Source organism: Puntigrus tetrazona, chromosome 11 (assembly GCF_018831695.1).
Source record: "Puntigrus tetrazona isolate hp1 chromosome 11, ASM1883169v1, whole genome shotgun sequence".
In the NCBI taxonomy this organism is placed as follows: domain Eukaryota; kingdom Metazoa; phylum Chordata; class Actinopteri; order Cypriniformes; family Cyprinidae; genus Puntigrus; species Puntigrus tetrazona.
This window is the reverse complement of record NC_056709.1, coordinates 20,355,529-20,371,797: the sequence shown is the minus strand read 5'-3', so window position 1 is coordinate 20,371,797 and position 16,269 is coordinate 20,355,529. Positions and strand designations below refer to the sequence as shown.

Genomic DNA, 16,269 nt, shown 5'->3' with positions numbered 1-16,269 from the left:
TGTTAGACAACCATTTAAAAGCAGGCATGTATTCTGATTACATAAACACAAGATATTTGAAATGCATTTTTTGGAGCTATTACTCCAGTGTCGCATGATCCTTCAGAAATCATTCTAATATGCTGATTTGCATCTTAAGAAATCATAATTTCTTATTAGATTCTTATTTAGATACTTTGCATAAAAAGTTTGAAATGATTAAACATTTGTTAACATAAGTACTATAAGTATTAATTTTTATTTATTCATTTTATTGACAAACTTTGAAAAGTAGCGTATCAGTAGTGTATCTACACATCTCTCTGTCAATGTATTGTATTATCATAGACATATATAAACCATATTTTCAAAATATTAATCCGTTCAGTCTTGCCAGTGTGACTTTTTTGTCACTCCAAAGTTATCAGTCACATAGCATTTACTAAAAAAAATACTTGTGGAACTGATTACAATAAAAATGGAGATTAAAGGGAAAGTTAACGAATAATTTTCTGCAGGTACTTTAAATCTACAAGCTAGGATATCGGGGGCTGTGAATCACAAAAAAGTGAGTCGTTTTAAAATTCCCCCAAGGCATTCAATGCTTTTGGGAATCTGAATAAAGATGAACCCTGCCAAAGAATATTAAAACACCAAAATCCTATTTCCCAGATATGTGGTATCTGAATTTAATGAGATTTTCAAAACAGTTGACAGTTTTGCTTTTTATTTCCTGCAAAAACTATTGCAAATGCTGAGAAAAACTAAAATCTCACTTTTGAGAAACACCAAGGAGAAAAGAAAACTCTCAAGGTGAAAGGACAACAAATTTATTACAGACGACAAAAACAAACTCTTCTCTACCTGTGTTCTATCATGGCTGTAAATCATTCATTGCACTATATTATCACAGGTAGATCTTTCATCCCCGTCCATGCCCATACATGCGAGTTGAATTAAAACAGACCTCTGCTGGAGGGTAAGAGTGTCATGCAAGAGGAACTGGGACCTACAGTACTTTAACTGAGAAGCACCGAGAAACAGCAAGAGATCCTAAAAATCATTGACTTAACACAGAGGTCCGTTTTAAAATTCATGTAATATCCATGGACCTTGTTGTAAATTGTATTACGCGTAGGCTGTTAAATTGAAATGCTGTAAATAAGCCACTTTGTCCCCTCACAAAACAAGGTTTACAACCAGGCTCCATGATATTATACATTGCTACTGGTCATAAAAATGCTTTTACCAACTGCGTATATCCTCTCTATAAACAATGAGCAATTGTGCATCAAATGCGTACATTAAATATAAATAGTAAGATATTACCAGAAGACACGGTTCTGTGCATGCACCATGACAACTGCAAAACCACGGGCGTTTATTTATTTATCTTTATATTAAGGCACATTCAGGAAATGCTTTTTACCCTACAAACACAGTCTCTGCACCAGCAAGAATTCAGGGAATAAAGAGAATGGGTTTTTGATTTAATCGATCAGTCCTTACACTTACAGCCCGATTTTCACCTCAAACAGTGGGAGAACTGATTTCCAGTGAAAGAAAGCAATCAGTATTTTGTAATGCAGATCACTTTTGACAGTATATATGAAAACTGTGATGATGTGTGACAAAATTTAGCATGAATTAGGGCTTGTTGCATACATTAAATTGCAACCTGTTCGTATGACTAACTACCTTAATATGTACTTATTGGTGCATATTTTGTGTGTTGTGAAAAAAATGACCACAGGTATGCTTTTATCATGAAATCAGGTAGCTTCGAGAATATTTTTAAAGCAAACAATGAATGAATACGGCTGTCAAATAAAATGACATGCAGATTAGTAAAATCAGTGTACCGTTTACAGAATGGGTGCCGTCAGCATGCGGGTAAAAACAACTGATAAACATCACAATAATCCACAAGTAATTCATACAACACCAGTTCTTCAACCAGCGCTCCACTTTATTAATTGACAGACACCTTCAGTGTGGATTATTGTGATGTTTTTCATCTGTTTCTCATTCTGACGGCACCCATTCATTGCAGAGGATACTGGTGTGCATTCTACATGATGTGCAGGTGAGTTCACAATATTACTTTTTTGGGTAAATTATTGCTTTAAATTGACAGCCCAATAAATAATGTTATTAAATTCACAGATTTGGTAAATTGCTATATTGTAACAACAACAACTTTGAAGCATGAATTAGGAGTCATGTTAGAGTGACAGGAAAAAATGTGTTAGTTATGTGAGTTGTAAGTTATTATGTCTGAATTACAAATGTTATGTATCCTATGCTTTCAGTCATTTATCAGTACTAAAGGAGAAGGACGTGTATGAATCGATTAAAATCAAAAATGCAAGGCAGAAAAAGCTTTAGTTCTTGATTAATAGTCCAAAGGCAGATGAAACTAATGCCGCTCTTTTCATACCTTTCCCTTTCAAGAGACCTTCATTGGACCAACAGGAATGGAAAACACCCAAGAATAAAAATGATTAGGGGAGAAAGAGTGAGAAAAAATGAATAAAACGAATTTGTGTCATCAAAGAGGCACATAAAAAAAAAAAAAAAAAAAGAGGAAAAAGAAAATGATGCAGTGAACATCACAATTATAAACAGCCCTCAGCAAATAATCTGTCGTTCGCTTTTTGTTCATTTTCTAGATGTGGCATTCTATTAAATACAGATCACTGACAAAACCCAAGGGCTCTGAGTCCCAGCAGAGTCTTTCCAGCATTATAAATTCTGAAAGCCAAAGGGTATCTTAGTCTCAATGAACTGAAGAACCATACATTTTCCTAGCAAAGACCTTGCATGCAAATATACGTTCAACTGAGTTTGCTCTGAACAAAGGAGAATCATCTTCAAGTTTCATGCTGTCATTGAATGTTGTGTACTGTACTTTCCACTGAACAGCATTTCAAGGGTGTTGAACGTGGGAGAAAGATCCTTGGTTCCTTTTTGACAAATTAACCTTGACATTACAGTACCAGCTTTTAAAATATTAACCTTACAATGAAAACTAATGAATCATGATGATCTTTTTTTTAATAAGAGTCAAAAATATTTTAAGAGGGAATAAAATGCTTCAGTACTTGACATTTTATTTCAGGCCAAAGCTTTTAATACATATTCCGGTTCACTCTCGGAGATGAACAGCTTTTTATGAACCATGCGATGAGTGTTTTAAGTGGTGCTGTAAGTGTTTATTGCACCGTGTCCTAAACTGGCAAGTTTCAAGTCACAAGCAGTTTGCTCTTCTTAAAAAAAACCTATCCATGTTTTATGTTACATTATGTTTAGGGTGACCATACGTTCTCCTTTTTTCCCAGACATGTATTAGGGATTTCTAAATTGTAGGGATGTAGCGATTCACTTAACTTATGACTAGATTCACAATGTTTTTTTTTAATAAAGCCCCCCCTGTAGAGAATCCATGTGTTTTTGTGTGATAAATATCCATATTACAAATGTAATAATCACTTTTCTCTCACTTCTGCTGACTGTGGAAACCCGAAGCAGTCCCGGCATAGTACATCCGTGTTACATGATTACTGACGAGCGTGAGAAAACAAAACAAAAGTCATGAATTAGAAGCACAAACCGAGAATTTGTAAAGAAAAATGTTGGAGGATTTCGATATAAGCCTTTGCTAAAGTAAGGAAAACTACATTTCCCATAAAGCATACGTCCTATGACATCTACCAGGACTGCTTCCGGTTTTCGCAATAACCAAAATTTAGATAAAAGTGTTTATTACGTTTGAAATATGGATATTTACTGTACTGTACTGTATGGATTTACTACAGGGGGCCTTTATTCCCCCCGATAAAAGAGTCTGCTAACAAAACGTAAATATAATATGAATGCAAACAACAAAACTAAATTCTACATTTTAAACAAGCCCCAAATCAAATAAATAACACAAATAAAATAAATCTTTTCATATAAACAAAATAAGCCTTTATCTGTGCTCTTTCAATTTGAAATTAAAGGCAGGCAACCACTTCATTTTAATCATGATCAAAACAAAGATGCAATTTGAGGCAAAACAGAATGATTTGACTTCAGTTTTGTGAAACTACTAAACTATTAAAATGTCTGCATGAAACACAAACAATAGAGGAGCTGAACAAGACGCAGACTCACTCTCTGCCAGCAGGTGGCGCTTAAAGCGTTTCCTTGGTTTCCGCAGTAAACAAAATAGCGCTGCACTTATGAACTTTAATATGCATTAGCATATACACAGACAAGATGAAAAGTCAAAACACCATCTAAACTTTTCTAAAGACAGCTAGCTCACCTCAGACATACATTTATATAAACTTCCTACCCTTAACGGAATCGAGATTTGTTTAACATCTCAGCCGATTTTAATCACATATTTGAATCAATATTCAACTCACGGTTAATCGTTACATCCCTAATAAATTGCATAAAATGTCTAGGTTTTGTCTGTGTTTTCTTATTGTTAGCATATTTGAAGGTAATGATTGAAAAGTAGTGACCAATAGCGTGCAAGCATCGTACATAACCAAACAACGGTGGCATGCGAGAAGGTGGGATCTACATAGAACTATCAGTCCAATGCAAATACATGTACATTCAATGAATGAGAACTGTAGAGAGCACATGAATAGGAAAACAAAGCCTGGAGATTTTAGGCAACTTAGTGATCCCAGCCAGGATATAGTTAGGGAAAAAGAGGACATATGGTCATGTTTTACATAAAACCCTGAAAACATCCTGTCACTATACATTTCAGCTGCTTTATTGCATCATGTTTGATTAGGACACGGTGTGTTTACTTTCCTAAAACGTCTGGATTGCATTCAAAATAAAGGGACCAAGGAGTTTAACACCTTTGAAGAGCCCAAACACTGATTATATTAGACAGCAGCTTTAGTCCCTGTTTTGTCATCCACATGTAGGCTAACCAATGACATGCTCAGGCTGAGATGATGTGCTGAAACCAAATACCTGTTCTCGTTCCTTAACAACCCAGCCGCCAATTTGAAAGAGGAGGGGGGAAGAAAGGGGTTTGTGAAGATGGAGTTGACCAAAACATTTACATGTTTAGATGGAAAGAGACGTTAGAAAGTGGAAAGGGAGGGCTTAGCATAACGTACATTTTAGCATTACTAAGCTAATCAGTTACTGAAGATCTGTGGTCTCGGACAAAAGGCAAACCATTTCATATTACGCAACTGTTAATAATGTGACACATGAGTGGTTTTATTAAAAATGCTGTAGTCCAAATGGTTAGAGCATGTTTTTCAATTAGTGGTTAAGAGGATTACATCAAATTAAACTACAATTTCATGTTACATTTCTACTGAAATGTCAAATGTAGCTTAGCGTTGGAGAATCTATTACTGTATCTGAAACCTCTCCCTGTAGCCTATACAGTGCACTTTTGTAATTGTAAGTGAGCAACTTCAGTCGTTTATACCTACAATGCACTCTTTGAGCTCAAATACACTGGTTAGATCACTATTTCACAAAAATCCACCATGAATTCACTCAATTTTGTCACTCCTTGCTAATATAGGGCGCTATATAGGAGTATATAAGAGCAGCTTGTGTTTAGCTTGCTGTGCTAATCAAGCTACCTTTCTGAAAAGTAACAAATGTTAGAATTTACTAGCTAACTGTAATATCATTAAACTATATTGTGATCCAACTGAAAAAAGTTAAAAGGGTACTCCACTCCAAAATAAAAATGTATGTCATGGAGGATCCTTTAAGTTTGAAGTGTTGCTATAGAGTATTCTCAACATTACATGAGTAACATGACATGTATTTGCTTATCACGGTAGAAATATTGGTTCTGATGTATAATGTCTGCCTTTGCTCACACTTCCCTTTACTCTTCATACCCAGGTTGTAATATCCACACCATCTTGAATGATGTGGGCTTATACAACAAAACCTTAAAAATAAATTAATGATGACAGGTAGAAAAATGTTTGTTTGTTAATGTTCACACCGCCCTAACAAACGGCAACAGGGTAACGCATTTTTCTGAACAAAAGCCATTAAGGGCCAGTGCTAGTTAATTCATCTGAAATTATTCAAAAGAGTTTTCTTTAATTGCCGAACAGCTGAAAAAAAAAACAATGTTGGCATAAAAACTTGGACCTGGCTCCTGGACCTTTTCCTCTTTCTCTCCCACTTCATTTCCTTTTCGCTATCCACCATTTTATCGTAATAAAAGGCAAAACACCACAGATGAATCTTTAAAACAGAAATGTTGCAATGGTAACTAACTGAAATAAGCTTAAGTAATAATATTTATAAATCTTAAATAAAAGCATATAAAAGAATTGATAAATTAAAATGGAAATTAGAATTGACATACTTTAAGTTATTATTCTTAATATTAATAAACACTACGATAATACTAAAGTAAGATTGTCAAGCGCTGGAAGTTGGTGTTTGTTGGGGCAGTGTGAACTTCTCTTCAGTGTTGCACACTGATTTCTTCCTGCTGCTATAGGACTTCAGGGTTTGAAGTTATGAGATCTGTCTGGTTTAGAGAGCAGAGGTAGAACTGTTCAGGGAGGACTCATTTACAGATGCTGATGTTGGTGAGGATGGCGATAAGAAGCCCACTGGAGAATTTTTGACTCCATGGCAACCACAGTTTCCTGAGAAATCAGTGCATTGTTTTTCAGCTGAACTGAGAGTTATTAACTTCAGCAGGCTTATTCTGTGTTTAAGTAATGCGAACACCTCATCAACAAATGTTTCTGGGGGTGTTATGCAAGTTGTTAATTAAAAATTGTTTGGTTTACATAGTTAGATGTTATTTTTGATTAAAATGAGAAAGACATATTCCCCTCTGCAGGGTGAGAGCTAAGTTCAGGACCTGTAACAGGTAAAACAAAGTTATTCATCAACAGGTTCAATATTATAAATAGAAGAGAGTGCAAAAACTGATCTAAAGTAAGATGTAAGTACGATTGAAAGGTCTTTCTCGTCATATGAACCAAAATAGTGGTCATTGGAAAAAAAACAGCTTACTTTTATAGTAGAAGTAATCAAAAGTGCACTTACTGATAGTCAAATGAACCGTCTTGGTCTTTATGGTCAACAGCATCTAAGGGCAGGTCTTTCTTTTCTCTCACTGATAAAAATAGTTATAAAATATAATACATGTCATAAATAAATATCCCTGGTTTAAAGTGGCTGTGTATTTGTGCAATTTTATATTTTACCTGGATATTTCCCCCCACGACTCCTCTTGATGAAACAAACAATGAGCAGGATGAGAACCAATAGAGCAACGGCACACATCAGCCCAATGAACCAGCCCTGAGTAGCAATGTCTTCCTGCTCCTTGTAGGCTGTTAAGAAACAGACACACACACAGAAGAGGGGAGGAGAAAAAGAGAGGCACAGAATAAAATGTTTAAGTTATATAATTATATATCATAAGCAAGAATGGCAGAAATCAACTTCCACAGATCATTTTACACTTTAAGAAGCTTGTTCTCTTCCTTTATGATTTATAGAGTCTGGAGATCAGCTGAACACACTAACACCAAATGGAGACACTAATAAATCTCACTGACTTTCAGCAACATGGTAGGAGTCATTTGACAGCCATCCTTTATCAAAAACACATTAGTGGGGAGAACTGCGGATCTGGATTTGAATTACCCATCCTGATAATAACATCAGAGCACAGGGCGCTCTCTCCATGAAGAGTTATCTGATGAAAACGGAACCTGAGTAAAGCTTGGTTTAACCGCATCATCAAATACTCCCACCCCCAAAAAGACTCTTTTTAATCTTCCGAAACATTTCAGTTTATCCTAATATTATAAAAGTGATTCTAGAGAATGGACTAGATTCCTTTTTCCCAGTTCACTATCAAAATGTATTTGGATATACACTACAGTACAAAGGTTTTGAGTTCAGTAGTTTAAAAAAAGATTTAAATATGTTTATGTTTTATTTATGAATTTATTCCAGCGATGGCAACAGTAAACCTTCAGAAGCCGTTACCTACAATCTTCCATCAGTTAACTTTTGTGAACAATTCATATTTTGCTTACTATTTTTGTGGAAATTTGTGTGATTCGTTGATAAATATTAATTGATCAGAAGTCATTGGAAAATTCGAAATGTAACTTAATTTAAGTTTTACATATGTCTAACTGGCAAAATTGTACAATTTATTGCATCCTCGGAAAATAAAAATATTCATTTATTGGTAACAGTTTATTTCAAGGGCCAATTCTCATTATTAACTATAGCTGTTTATTAGCATGCATATTAATAGCATACTGGCTGTTTATTAGTATTCATAAGCACATACAATGTTTTATTCTGTGTGGCCATATTTTGGATTCCTTAATCACCAACTTAACATCTACCTTAGTAACTATTAACAAGCAGCAAATTATGAGTTTATTAATTGAAACCTCTTAAATAATAGTGAATATGTGTTCCCAATTCTAAAGCTTTACCAACATCTTTAATTTTTTTTTTTACTGAACCCAAACCTTTGAATAACGCATCTTTGACACATCATTACACGTGCTTGTTGAACATTTCATTTCAAAAACACATCAAGTCTACTCTGATATGATATGATATGATATGATATGATATAAGGCCAAATAATATCGCCATTTTTATGTGAAAAATCACAAAGGGCTCTATCAGTGACAGGAACAAACAATAAATCAGGTGGTTTGGATTATATTATGAAAAAACAGAGCAAACATCCCACCTAGGTTGGCATTTACACAGCTCATGGATTCTTATCATCATAGGGATCAATATCTTATTGAGTGTGCTCTTCAAATCACAAAATGCTGTGAGATTTCATCCAGCTCGCACCACCTGAGGCACACATGCATCCTGCTGGAAAAAGACGTTTGCTAATGCATCTGAATCTTATAACAAATGATCTTCAGAGACTTTTTGTTCACTGGAAAATGAACCCATGCCCTTGGTGTTACAGCTACAGTACCAGTGACAGTTACCCATCAGTAAATATGACAAAAAACAGTTTGCGCTTTCTTTCTCCCTTGTGTCTTGGCCACCCCTCACCTCTGCCTGTCTCGAACGTGACATAGTCGCTGCTGATGGAGTTGTGCTCATGGGAATACACCCGCAACCGATACTTGGCCCCGGCCACCAGCCCAGCCAGCTTAATGGGAGGCTGGTGGTTTACTTGTATGCTTTTCATCGACCCATTACCTTCAGGAGGAGACACAAGAGAGGTGCCCATCAAACTGAGCCCGAACTAAACTGACCAAAACCAAGATAGCAGGTCATGTTTGTTAACTGAGGAAACGTGCTGCATCCATATCCACTCTATATTCAATATTCTTCTCTGTTCGGTGTGATATTTCTTAAGTGAGATTGTATATAAAAAGCAGGCTGGGAGCAAAAATACTGGAATATCTTCACTCAGCACACATCAAAGCCTGGCATTGGTGTATTAGGGGCATCATTTGCTTCAGTGACGCCACTTAAAAGCTTTGATGTGAAGTTGCCGCTTAATATCTCACACTGGATTTGCTATAATGAACTCCGGTCTAGAGTGGAGGGAGGTGCACCTTGTCTCAATTACCCATAGACTGCATCTCATCTCTGAGGAAGCTGAGAAGTGGAGAGACAAATCCCAATGGAATTGTCAAAAGGTGGGCATGATGACTCAGTGAGGTTCCATGATGTTCATAAGAAACCTAAATGAAATCATCATGCACTGTGTAACTCATGGATTGGCATGATTTTGATGCAGATCTCTGCATATCAAAATGTGATCATATACAACAGGCTTTGAAGCAAGCAGCCATTGGATTATATAATGTGCATATCAAAAATCAATTACAGCGCCTTAAAGTGCTACAAGATCTACAAACTGAAGCTATAAGCTGGGAAGTACTTTTAGACAATTCCCATTCCGTAATGCTTTCAAAAACTTTAATTTCAGTGCTTACAAGGCACATATATTGCACAGACATTCTGGCTAGGGTTTGTTCTAAATATTACACTTCTGAAATTGATGTTTTTTAATAGGATATTTAACTCTCTATACTCTTCTTTACAGCAGTAAAGCAGCTCTGATAGAGCATTTAAGTATTCTAAAAAAGGGATAAAGAATTCTGAGCGATAACAACAACACTTATTATTTTTGTTATGGCTAATAACCAATAAGTGACCGTTTTTGTAATAATATACTATTTCGCCTAAATAAAAAATAAGCTAAAACATTACAGGCATTACAACTTTGTAATTTCAGGAAATCTATATATATTATTTTGATATTCTGACAAATATGACATCAAAAGGTATTAAATTATTAGTGCTTTTAAAAATTAGTGATTGTTAGATAGGTAACGTAGAAATAGAGAATTAAAGGGTTACTCTACTCAAAAATTACAATTTTGTCAATAATCACTTACCCTATGTCCAGTAAAACCAGTAAAAGCTTTGATCATCTTTGGAACACAATTTAAGATATTTTAGATGAAAACTGAGAGGCCTGTGACTGTTCCATTGACTGCCAAGTAATGAATGCTGTCATGGTCCAAAAAAGCATGAAAGACATAGTCAAAATACTCCATTTGCTATCAGTGGTTCAATCTGAATGTAATAAAGTGACGAGAATACTTTTTGTGCACAAAGAGAATAAAAATAATGACTTCATTTAACAATTTGTCTCCCTTCGTAACTGTAGTGCGATTTTGGAGAGTATGCACTGAACACAAATAGCGTAGCCTGTTCTATCATCTTAAAACATTCAGATTGAACCACTGATGACAGATAGAGTATTCTGAAGATGTCTTTCATACTTTCTGCACATTACTTGGCAGTCGACATGACAGCCACACGCCTCCCGGTTTTCATCCAAAATATATTAAATTGTGTTATGAAGATGAACAAAGCATTTACAGGTTTGGAAAGATATGAGGGTACGTGATTAATGACACAATTTTCATTTTGGAGTGGAGTCACCTTTTAAGTAAAAACAATTAAATACCCAGTGTCATTTTAGTATCAGGCGATAGTTGATATTGAACCATTATATCTTGCATACTTTTTAAAACTGTTGTTTGTGGCCCTGCAAGCTCTGATACTTTCCTTCAAGAACATTTATGTAAGTATTTTAGGGAATAGGTCACTATATGGGGATAGTTGTCATCATTTACTCACCCTCCTGTTGTTCTAAAAAATACATAGGCAATCTTTAATCTGCAATCTTTAAAATATTCTTTTTTGGCTCAACATAAGAAAAAGACTTATATAGAACAACAGAACAACATGAGGTAACTAAATGATGGACAGTTCGCCCATTTTATTTTGGGGGCGAACGGCTGCTTTAATACCTTACTAAAGCTAAATTAGCTTATTTCTGTATTGCATGTGTAAACTGGGCTGATAACTGTTTAAATGTCACAATGTCCTGCTCTGAGATCAACAAAATATATCATAAGGAGCTTCTACATGTAGCAAGACACTTGTCACACACCATGCCTCACACAATGCATGCAGCTGCCAGAATCTTGACAGGACATGGTGACAGGATGGGGAAGAGGCAAAAGGAAGAGGGAGTGTTATATAATGAAATAGTAAGTTTACATTGGAAGTTCTTTTGGAGAACGTGTGCATATTGGTCCTGATGTAATCTGATCCTATAATAATGCAGCACTCCTTAGTGAAAAACAAATGAGTCCGTATTGATGCACCTCTTGGATGAATTCCAGATCCCTGCAGCTACAGTACATTTTAACCAGCTTGGTGGGATATTGCATCAGTACTGTACAACTTGTTTCAAGGTTAAATATGTTACTTTTACTCTCCCCTTCGGAGAGTTGAGTTCTTTGGTAGGAAACATTTACCTCATCATTATCTTTCTCTGAAACATTTCTACCCAAGGGGGAAAAAAAGCCCAAGAGGCATCAATCAGATGTGGCAGGCTTGCTGGCATAATCTAATCATGGAATGGGACAATAGTGGCCTATATAAACAATAAGCCAAGCAGCTGTGGGCAGCCAGACAACGAGCGCAGCTGGGAAGCCAATAGCCGAGGTAAGGGTGGAGTTAGCAATCACATCTGATGAGCTGGACAGATAGCTCAAGGGCGAAGGAGCAAGCGAGAGAGAGCAAGAAAGCGAGTGAGAGAGAGAGACTTTGGTAGAGAAACACTGGTCAAACATTAGTTAAGTGTATCTTTTCCATGCTGTGACCGTCTAAATCATGCACAGGCACAACACTGACGGAGGATGAAGAATGGTTTTTGATTTACATTCATCTGAATAATTAAAATGATTTTTAAGCACACTGGAAAAATAAATAAAATTAGTCTTGGTTTGTCTTGGTTTCAAGTAAAAATATAAATATATATAATATTATATTTAGTGCTGTCAAATGATTAATCGTGAATAATTGCATTTAAAATAAAAGTTTTTGTATTAAAATAAAATGTACTGTGTATAGTTATTTTATATAAATACACACACAGTATATATATTGAAAACATAAATTTTTTCTTAAATATATTTATGCATGTGTTTGTATTTATATATACACAATAAATATACACAGTACCCACATATATTATAGTGCATTAGTCAGCACTAATTATACTATATTATATATGAGCTTAATAATATAATAATTTTTGTTATAATCATAAAAAAGCATCTAATTATCTTAAAAAATATTTCCATGATATCATTAATTTTTAAAATATATTTTGTATATGCATTATATATTAACTATATGAAACTGTCAAAAAATGAAGTGATAGCAGATCTTTATATAATAAGAACTGCTTGGTGCCTCAAAGTCACTTTATGGACCAAAGGACTCTGAGGCCCAATTAGAGCAGGTCTCGGTCATCTCTTTTTTTTAGTCTCATGGCGTCTCTCCCCCTCATAGATTTAGTCAAATCTCTCCCTGTTCTTAGCCACCAGTGAGAACTAGAGCTTTCTAAAGGGGACATGCATGACTGCTGATGACACAAAGCACAACGCAATATTGCAGTTAGATATGATATTATTGAGTAACATGCTGGAGCAATGCCTCAGTTTAGTGTTAAAACGCAAAGCTAAACAAATACTGTGGACAAAAAACATTACAGAGAATCACAACAGGGAGATATCATAAATGCTGGACAATTCAAACAACATTTACAATACCTCCCTTTCAAATAAACCTGAGCTCCCTGTAATGTTTATGGTGATGTTCTGTAAATTTGCCATATAAATGAGGCCCAATTAAACATTACAAGAGGAAGATTTGGGTCTCCAGCAGGCCCAGTAAAATCTAGCGTTCCCTTTATAAGCTCTCAATAGGTGCATCTGGCTCTTACTGTCCAGTGTGAACTCTAGCACAAACTCGCTGCTGTCAACGGAGAAGTTGTGCTTCCAGCTGACGTTAGCATAGTCATTGTTAGCATCCACGGTCAGATTCCAGATCTTTACATTCGGGGCTATGCAGAACAGGTGGGAGAGGAGTACACTTAAACATGTTCTCATACAAACACTGGTACATGTGCTCAAACTTAAAGACCCCATGAAACCTAAATTTGACTTTTGTATCTTTTAGATAATGTAGATTGCTTAGCTTTGAGGTCATCTATATGCTAGTGTAGGTGACTAAATAATATACGATCTACGATACGACCGAAAAATGGATCCAAAATATATCATCCTGTGCTTCCACATCTAAATTTTTGTTGAATAAACGCTCTCTAGAATCAAAATATTCCCTTAATAGTGACATTAACAAAACTTCCTGTCGCATGAAAAGCATCACTTAAATATAGCTCAATATATCTTAAGCCAAAGTGAAAAAGGAATTGGTGTGAGGTTTTGGTAATTCAAAACACCAAAGTGAACTTTCTGGAAAAGTTTGCATGAATGGTAAATACTTTTATAAATACTGTTATATTATTGAGATTATAACACCCAGCATATATGTAAACCTCTAAATATTTTTTGTTGCATGGGTTGTCAATGAAAACAGTATATTGTTGCATTTTAGAAAGAGTATATTGGGGTCTTTATACCATCTGTAAGTAGTGCATCAAAGTTTCGTTCTTCACAGCAGATATTAGTTTCAATTTAAAAACAAAAACTTGAAACTTTCATGGGGTCTTTAAAACTATAAAATGTTAGCAATATTACTGATTTCGCTTCTAACTTGTTTTTCTAAATATCTCATAGTTTGTAGAGCATGCATTTAATTTTCTAATGCAAAAAATGCATTTGTAAAGCAAATGTCAATTCTAATTCTCCATAATCTGAGTGTTGTGTGTCCGTGAGGAAACAGGGAGAACATCAATCATACCCTGTCTTAAATGGTCCGCTAACCGAGTCAATCGTATATAATAAATGTCATCTAAACAAGAGGACACACTAATCTGATTGAATTAAACTATACTGTGGGCCAAAGCAAAGCACACTGCGACATTATCAGATACCCAGCATTTTCCAATCCACTGTTTTAGGAGACAAGGGCCGAACAGGAAGAACCGTGGTGGAAGCTGTTGTAGAAGTGGTGGTGGTAGTTGTAGTAGTTGTGGTAGTTGTAGTAGTAGTAGTGGTAGTAGTAGTAGGTTTGGGCGGAGCAGCAGTTGTAGGGGCTGGTGTGGCTGGTTCTGGGGTAAGTATTGTTGGGATTGGGTCAGTGGAGAGGGGAGGGGGAGGAGGAGGAGTTTCGAACATCAAGACATCCGTAAAGTTAACGGCTGAGAGGAAGAACACAGAGAAGTTTAGGTGGAAGTTCCAGGGTTAAGCACAAGAGAGACAAAGACAAGCGAGAAAACACAGAAAAAGAAGTTAATTAAATGGAATTCCCACAGTTCTCTTTTTCCAAAACGTATTCAGTGAAAGAGATTTGATATGTTATCTACTGTATTCCACCTGCTATTTATACTATTATATTCTTTAACTACACGCTGTGACTTAACTATATTAAAACAACATTTCTTCTCTTTTATAATATTGTAGTTGTATTATTGTATTTGTATGAGTGTGTAAATGTATGCATGTATACACATACCCACTACCAGTCAAAGGTTCAAAGACAAAAACATTTTGTTTGCATAGATGCATCAAAATAATTAAAAAATAGTAACATTTATAACATTTGATATATATATATATAAAATCACACCATCCCAAAACCTTTCACTGATAGTAGTATGTGCATGCATAAAATGTACTTTCCTGGATCTAAAACACTATTGTTAAATTCAGTATGACCAGAGATTATGTCATGCCTTGAACAGCATTTGCATCTTTAAGATGGCAATATTTTGTAATGCGTGCATTGTTTGGTATTACTTTCTCAAATATCTTTTGAAATATTGATGCTCAGAAATCTGTGATATTTGTGAGCTTGAATGTCATCACGTGTCATGCAGTTGAGGAATACTCGAGAGGTTGTATAGAGGGTCTCTAAAAATTGATTGTTGTGCACCACCAAGGGGGAAAACAGGGTCACTGCAAACCACTGTGCAACGCTCTGCAAAATGATGCAATATTCTCAGATCTTACTAGCATTTTGAAACAACAGAAAATCATGCCTAATGGCATTTAACAAACTTTGCAGAGCTGTCAATACAAAAAGAGAAAATGTGTAGAAATCCATTAGAACACACAGTGGATAGAATCATTATCCAAGACAGAGATAATGAAATATATAACTGTACATCTTTGCTTGCTTGTATCTTAGAAATAAAGCTGCACTCGGTACCAATAACTGACTCCATAACAAAAACCATACAAGCAGTTTCCAAACTCAACTTGACAGGCAAAACTAAAAACGTGAGAGCAATCCATAAGTATGTTGGCAAAGGTTAAGTCAGACAGAGAGTGTCAGAGAGACCCGGAGCGCTTGGTGACATCAAGTTTTGCCAGACCAAGACATGCTAATGGATGTGAGTCTTTTGCATAGGGATGTGGTTTAAGATCAACACAGCTAATCAGCCGTGACTTAGTGCACTCTTACCTGTATGTCTGTAAAAACAAAAAGCCTTTGGCAAAAGAGAAATGAAGGTGGCACAAGCAGAAGCGGAGGCGTGCATTGCCAAAGCAACAGTTTGTGAATAATGGCGAGCTGATTCACTCTTTTAAATAATTAAGCAGCGCAATACTTGATATCTGCAGCTTTGCCTTATCTAATACTAACTTTTATGGAGGAGACACGCTGGAAAACAGCTTTTTCCTTTACTAATACACTTATTTACTATTATGCCATTTTTGTCATGGATGGATTCACATCCAAACATCATCGCTCCATTAGTAC

The 16,269-nt window shown here is 35.6% G+C and overlaps 1 protein-coding gene across 21 annotated transcripts in view; it reads right to left on the bottom strand.

Annotated features, from left to right (window-relative positions):
- Nucleotides 1–16,269, bottom strand: part of nfasca (neurofascin homolog (chicken) a) — a 71,208-nt gene that overhangs the window by 3,613 nt on the left and 51,326 nt on the right. For 9 of the 21 annotated variants that reach the window (XM_043251795.1, XM_043251796.1, XM_043251797.1 and 6 more), the window contains 7 exons: nt 14,441–14,707; nt 13,328–13,447; nt 9,055–9,204; nt 7,209–7,337; nt 7,048–7,117; nt 4,969–4,980; nt 2,420–2,437 (listed from right to left, as the gene is read on the bottom strand). In XM_043251795.1, the coding sequence (XP_043107730.1) occupies nt 2,420–2,437; nt 4,969–4,980; nt 7,048–7,117; nt 7,209–7,337; nt 9,055–9,204; nt 13,328–13,447; nt 14,441–14,707 (766 nt within the window). The other 12 variants (XM_043251810.1, XM_043251811.1, XM_043251812.1 and 9 more) reach the window with 7 other exon arrangements.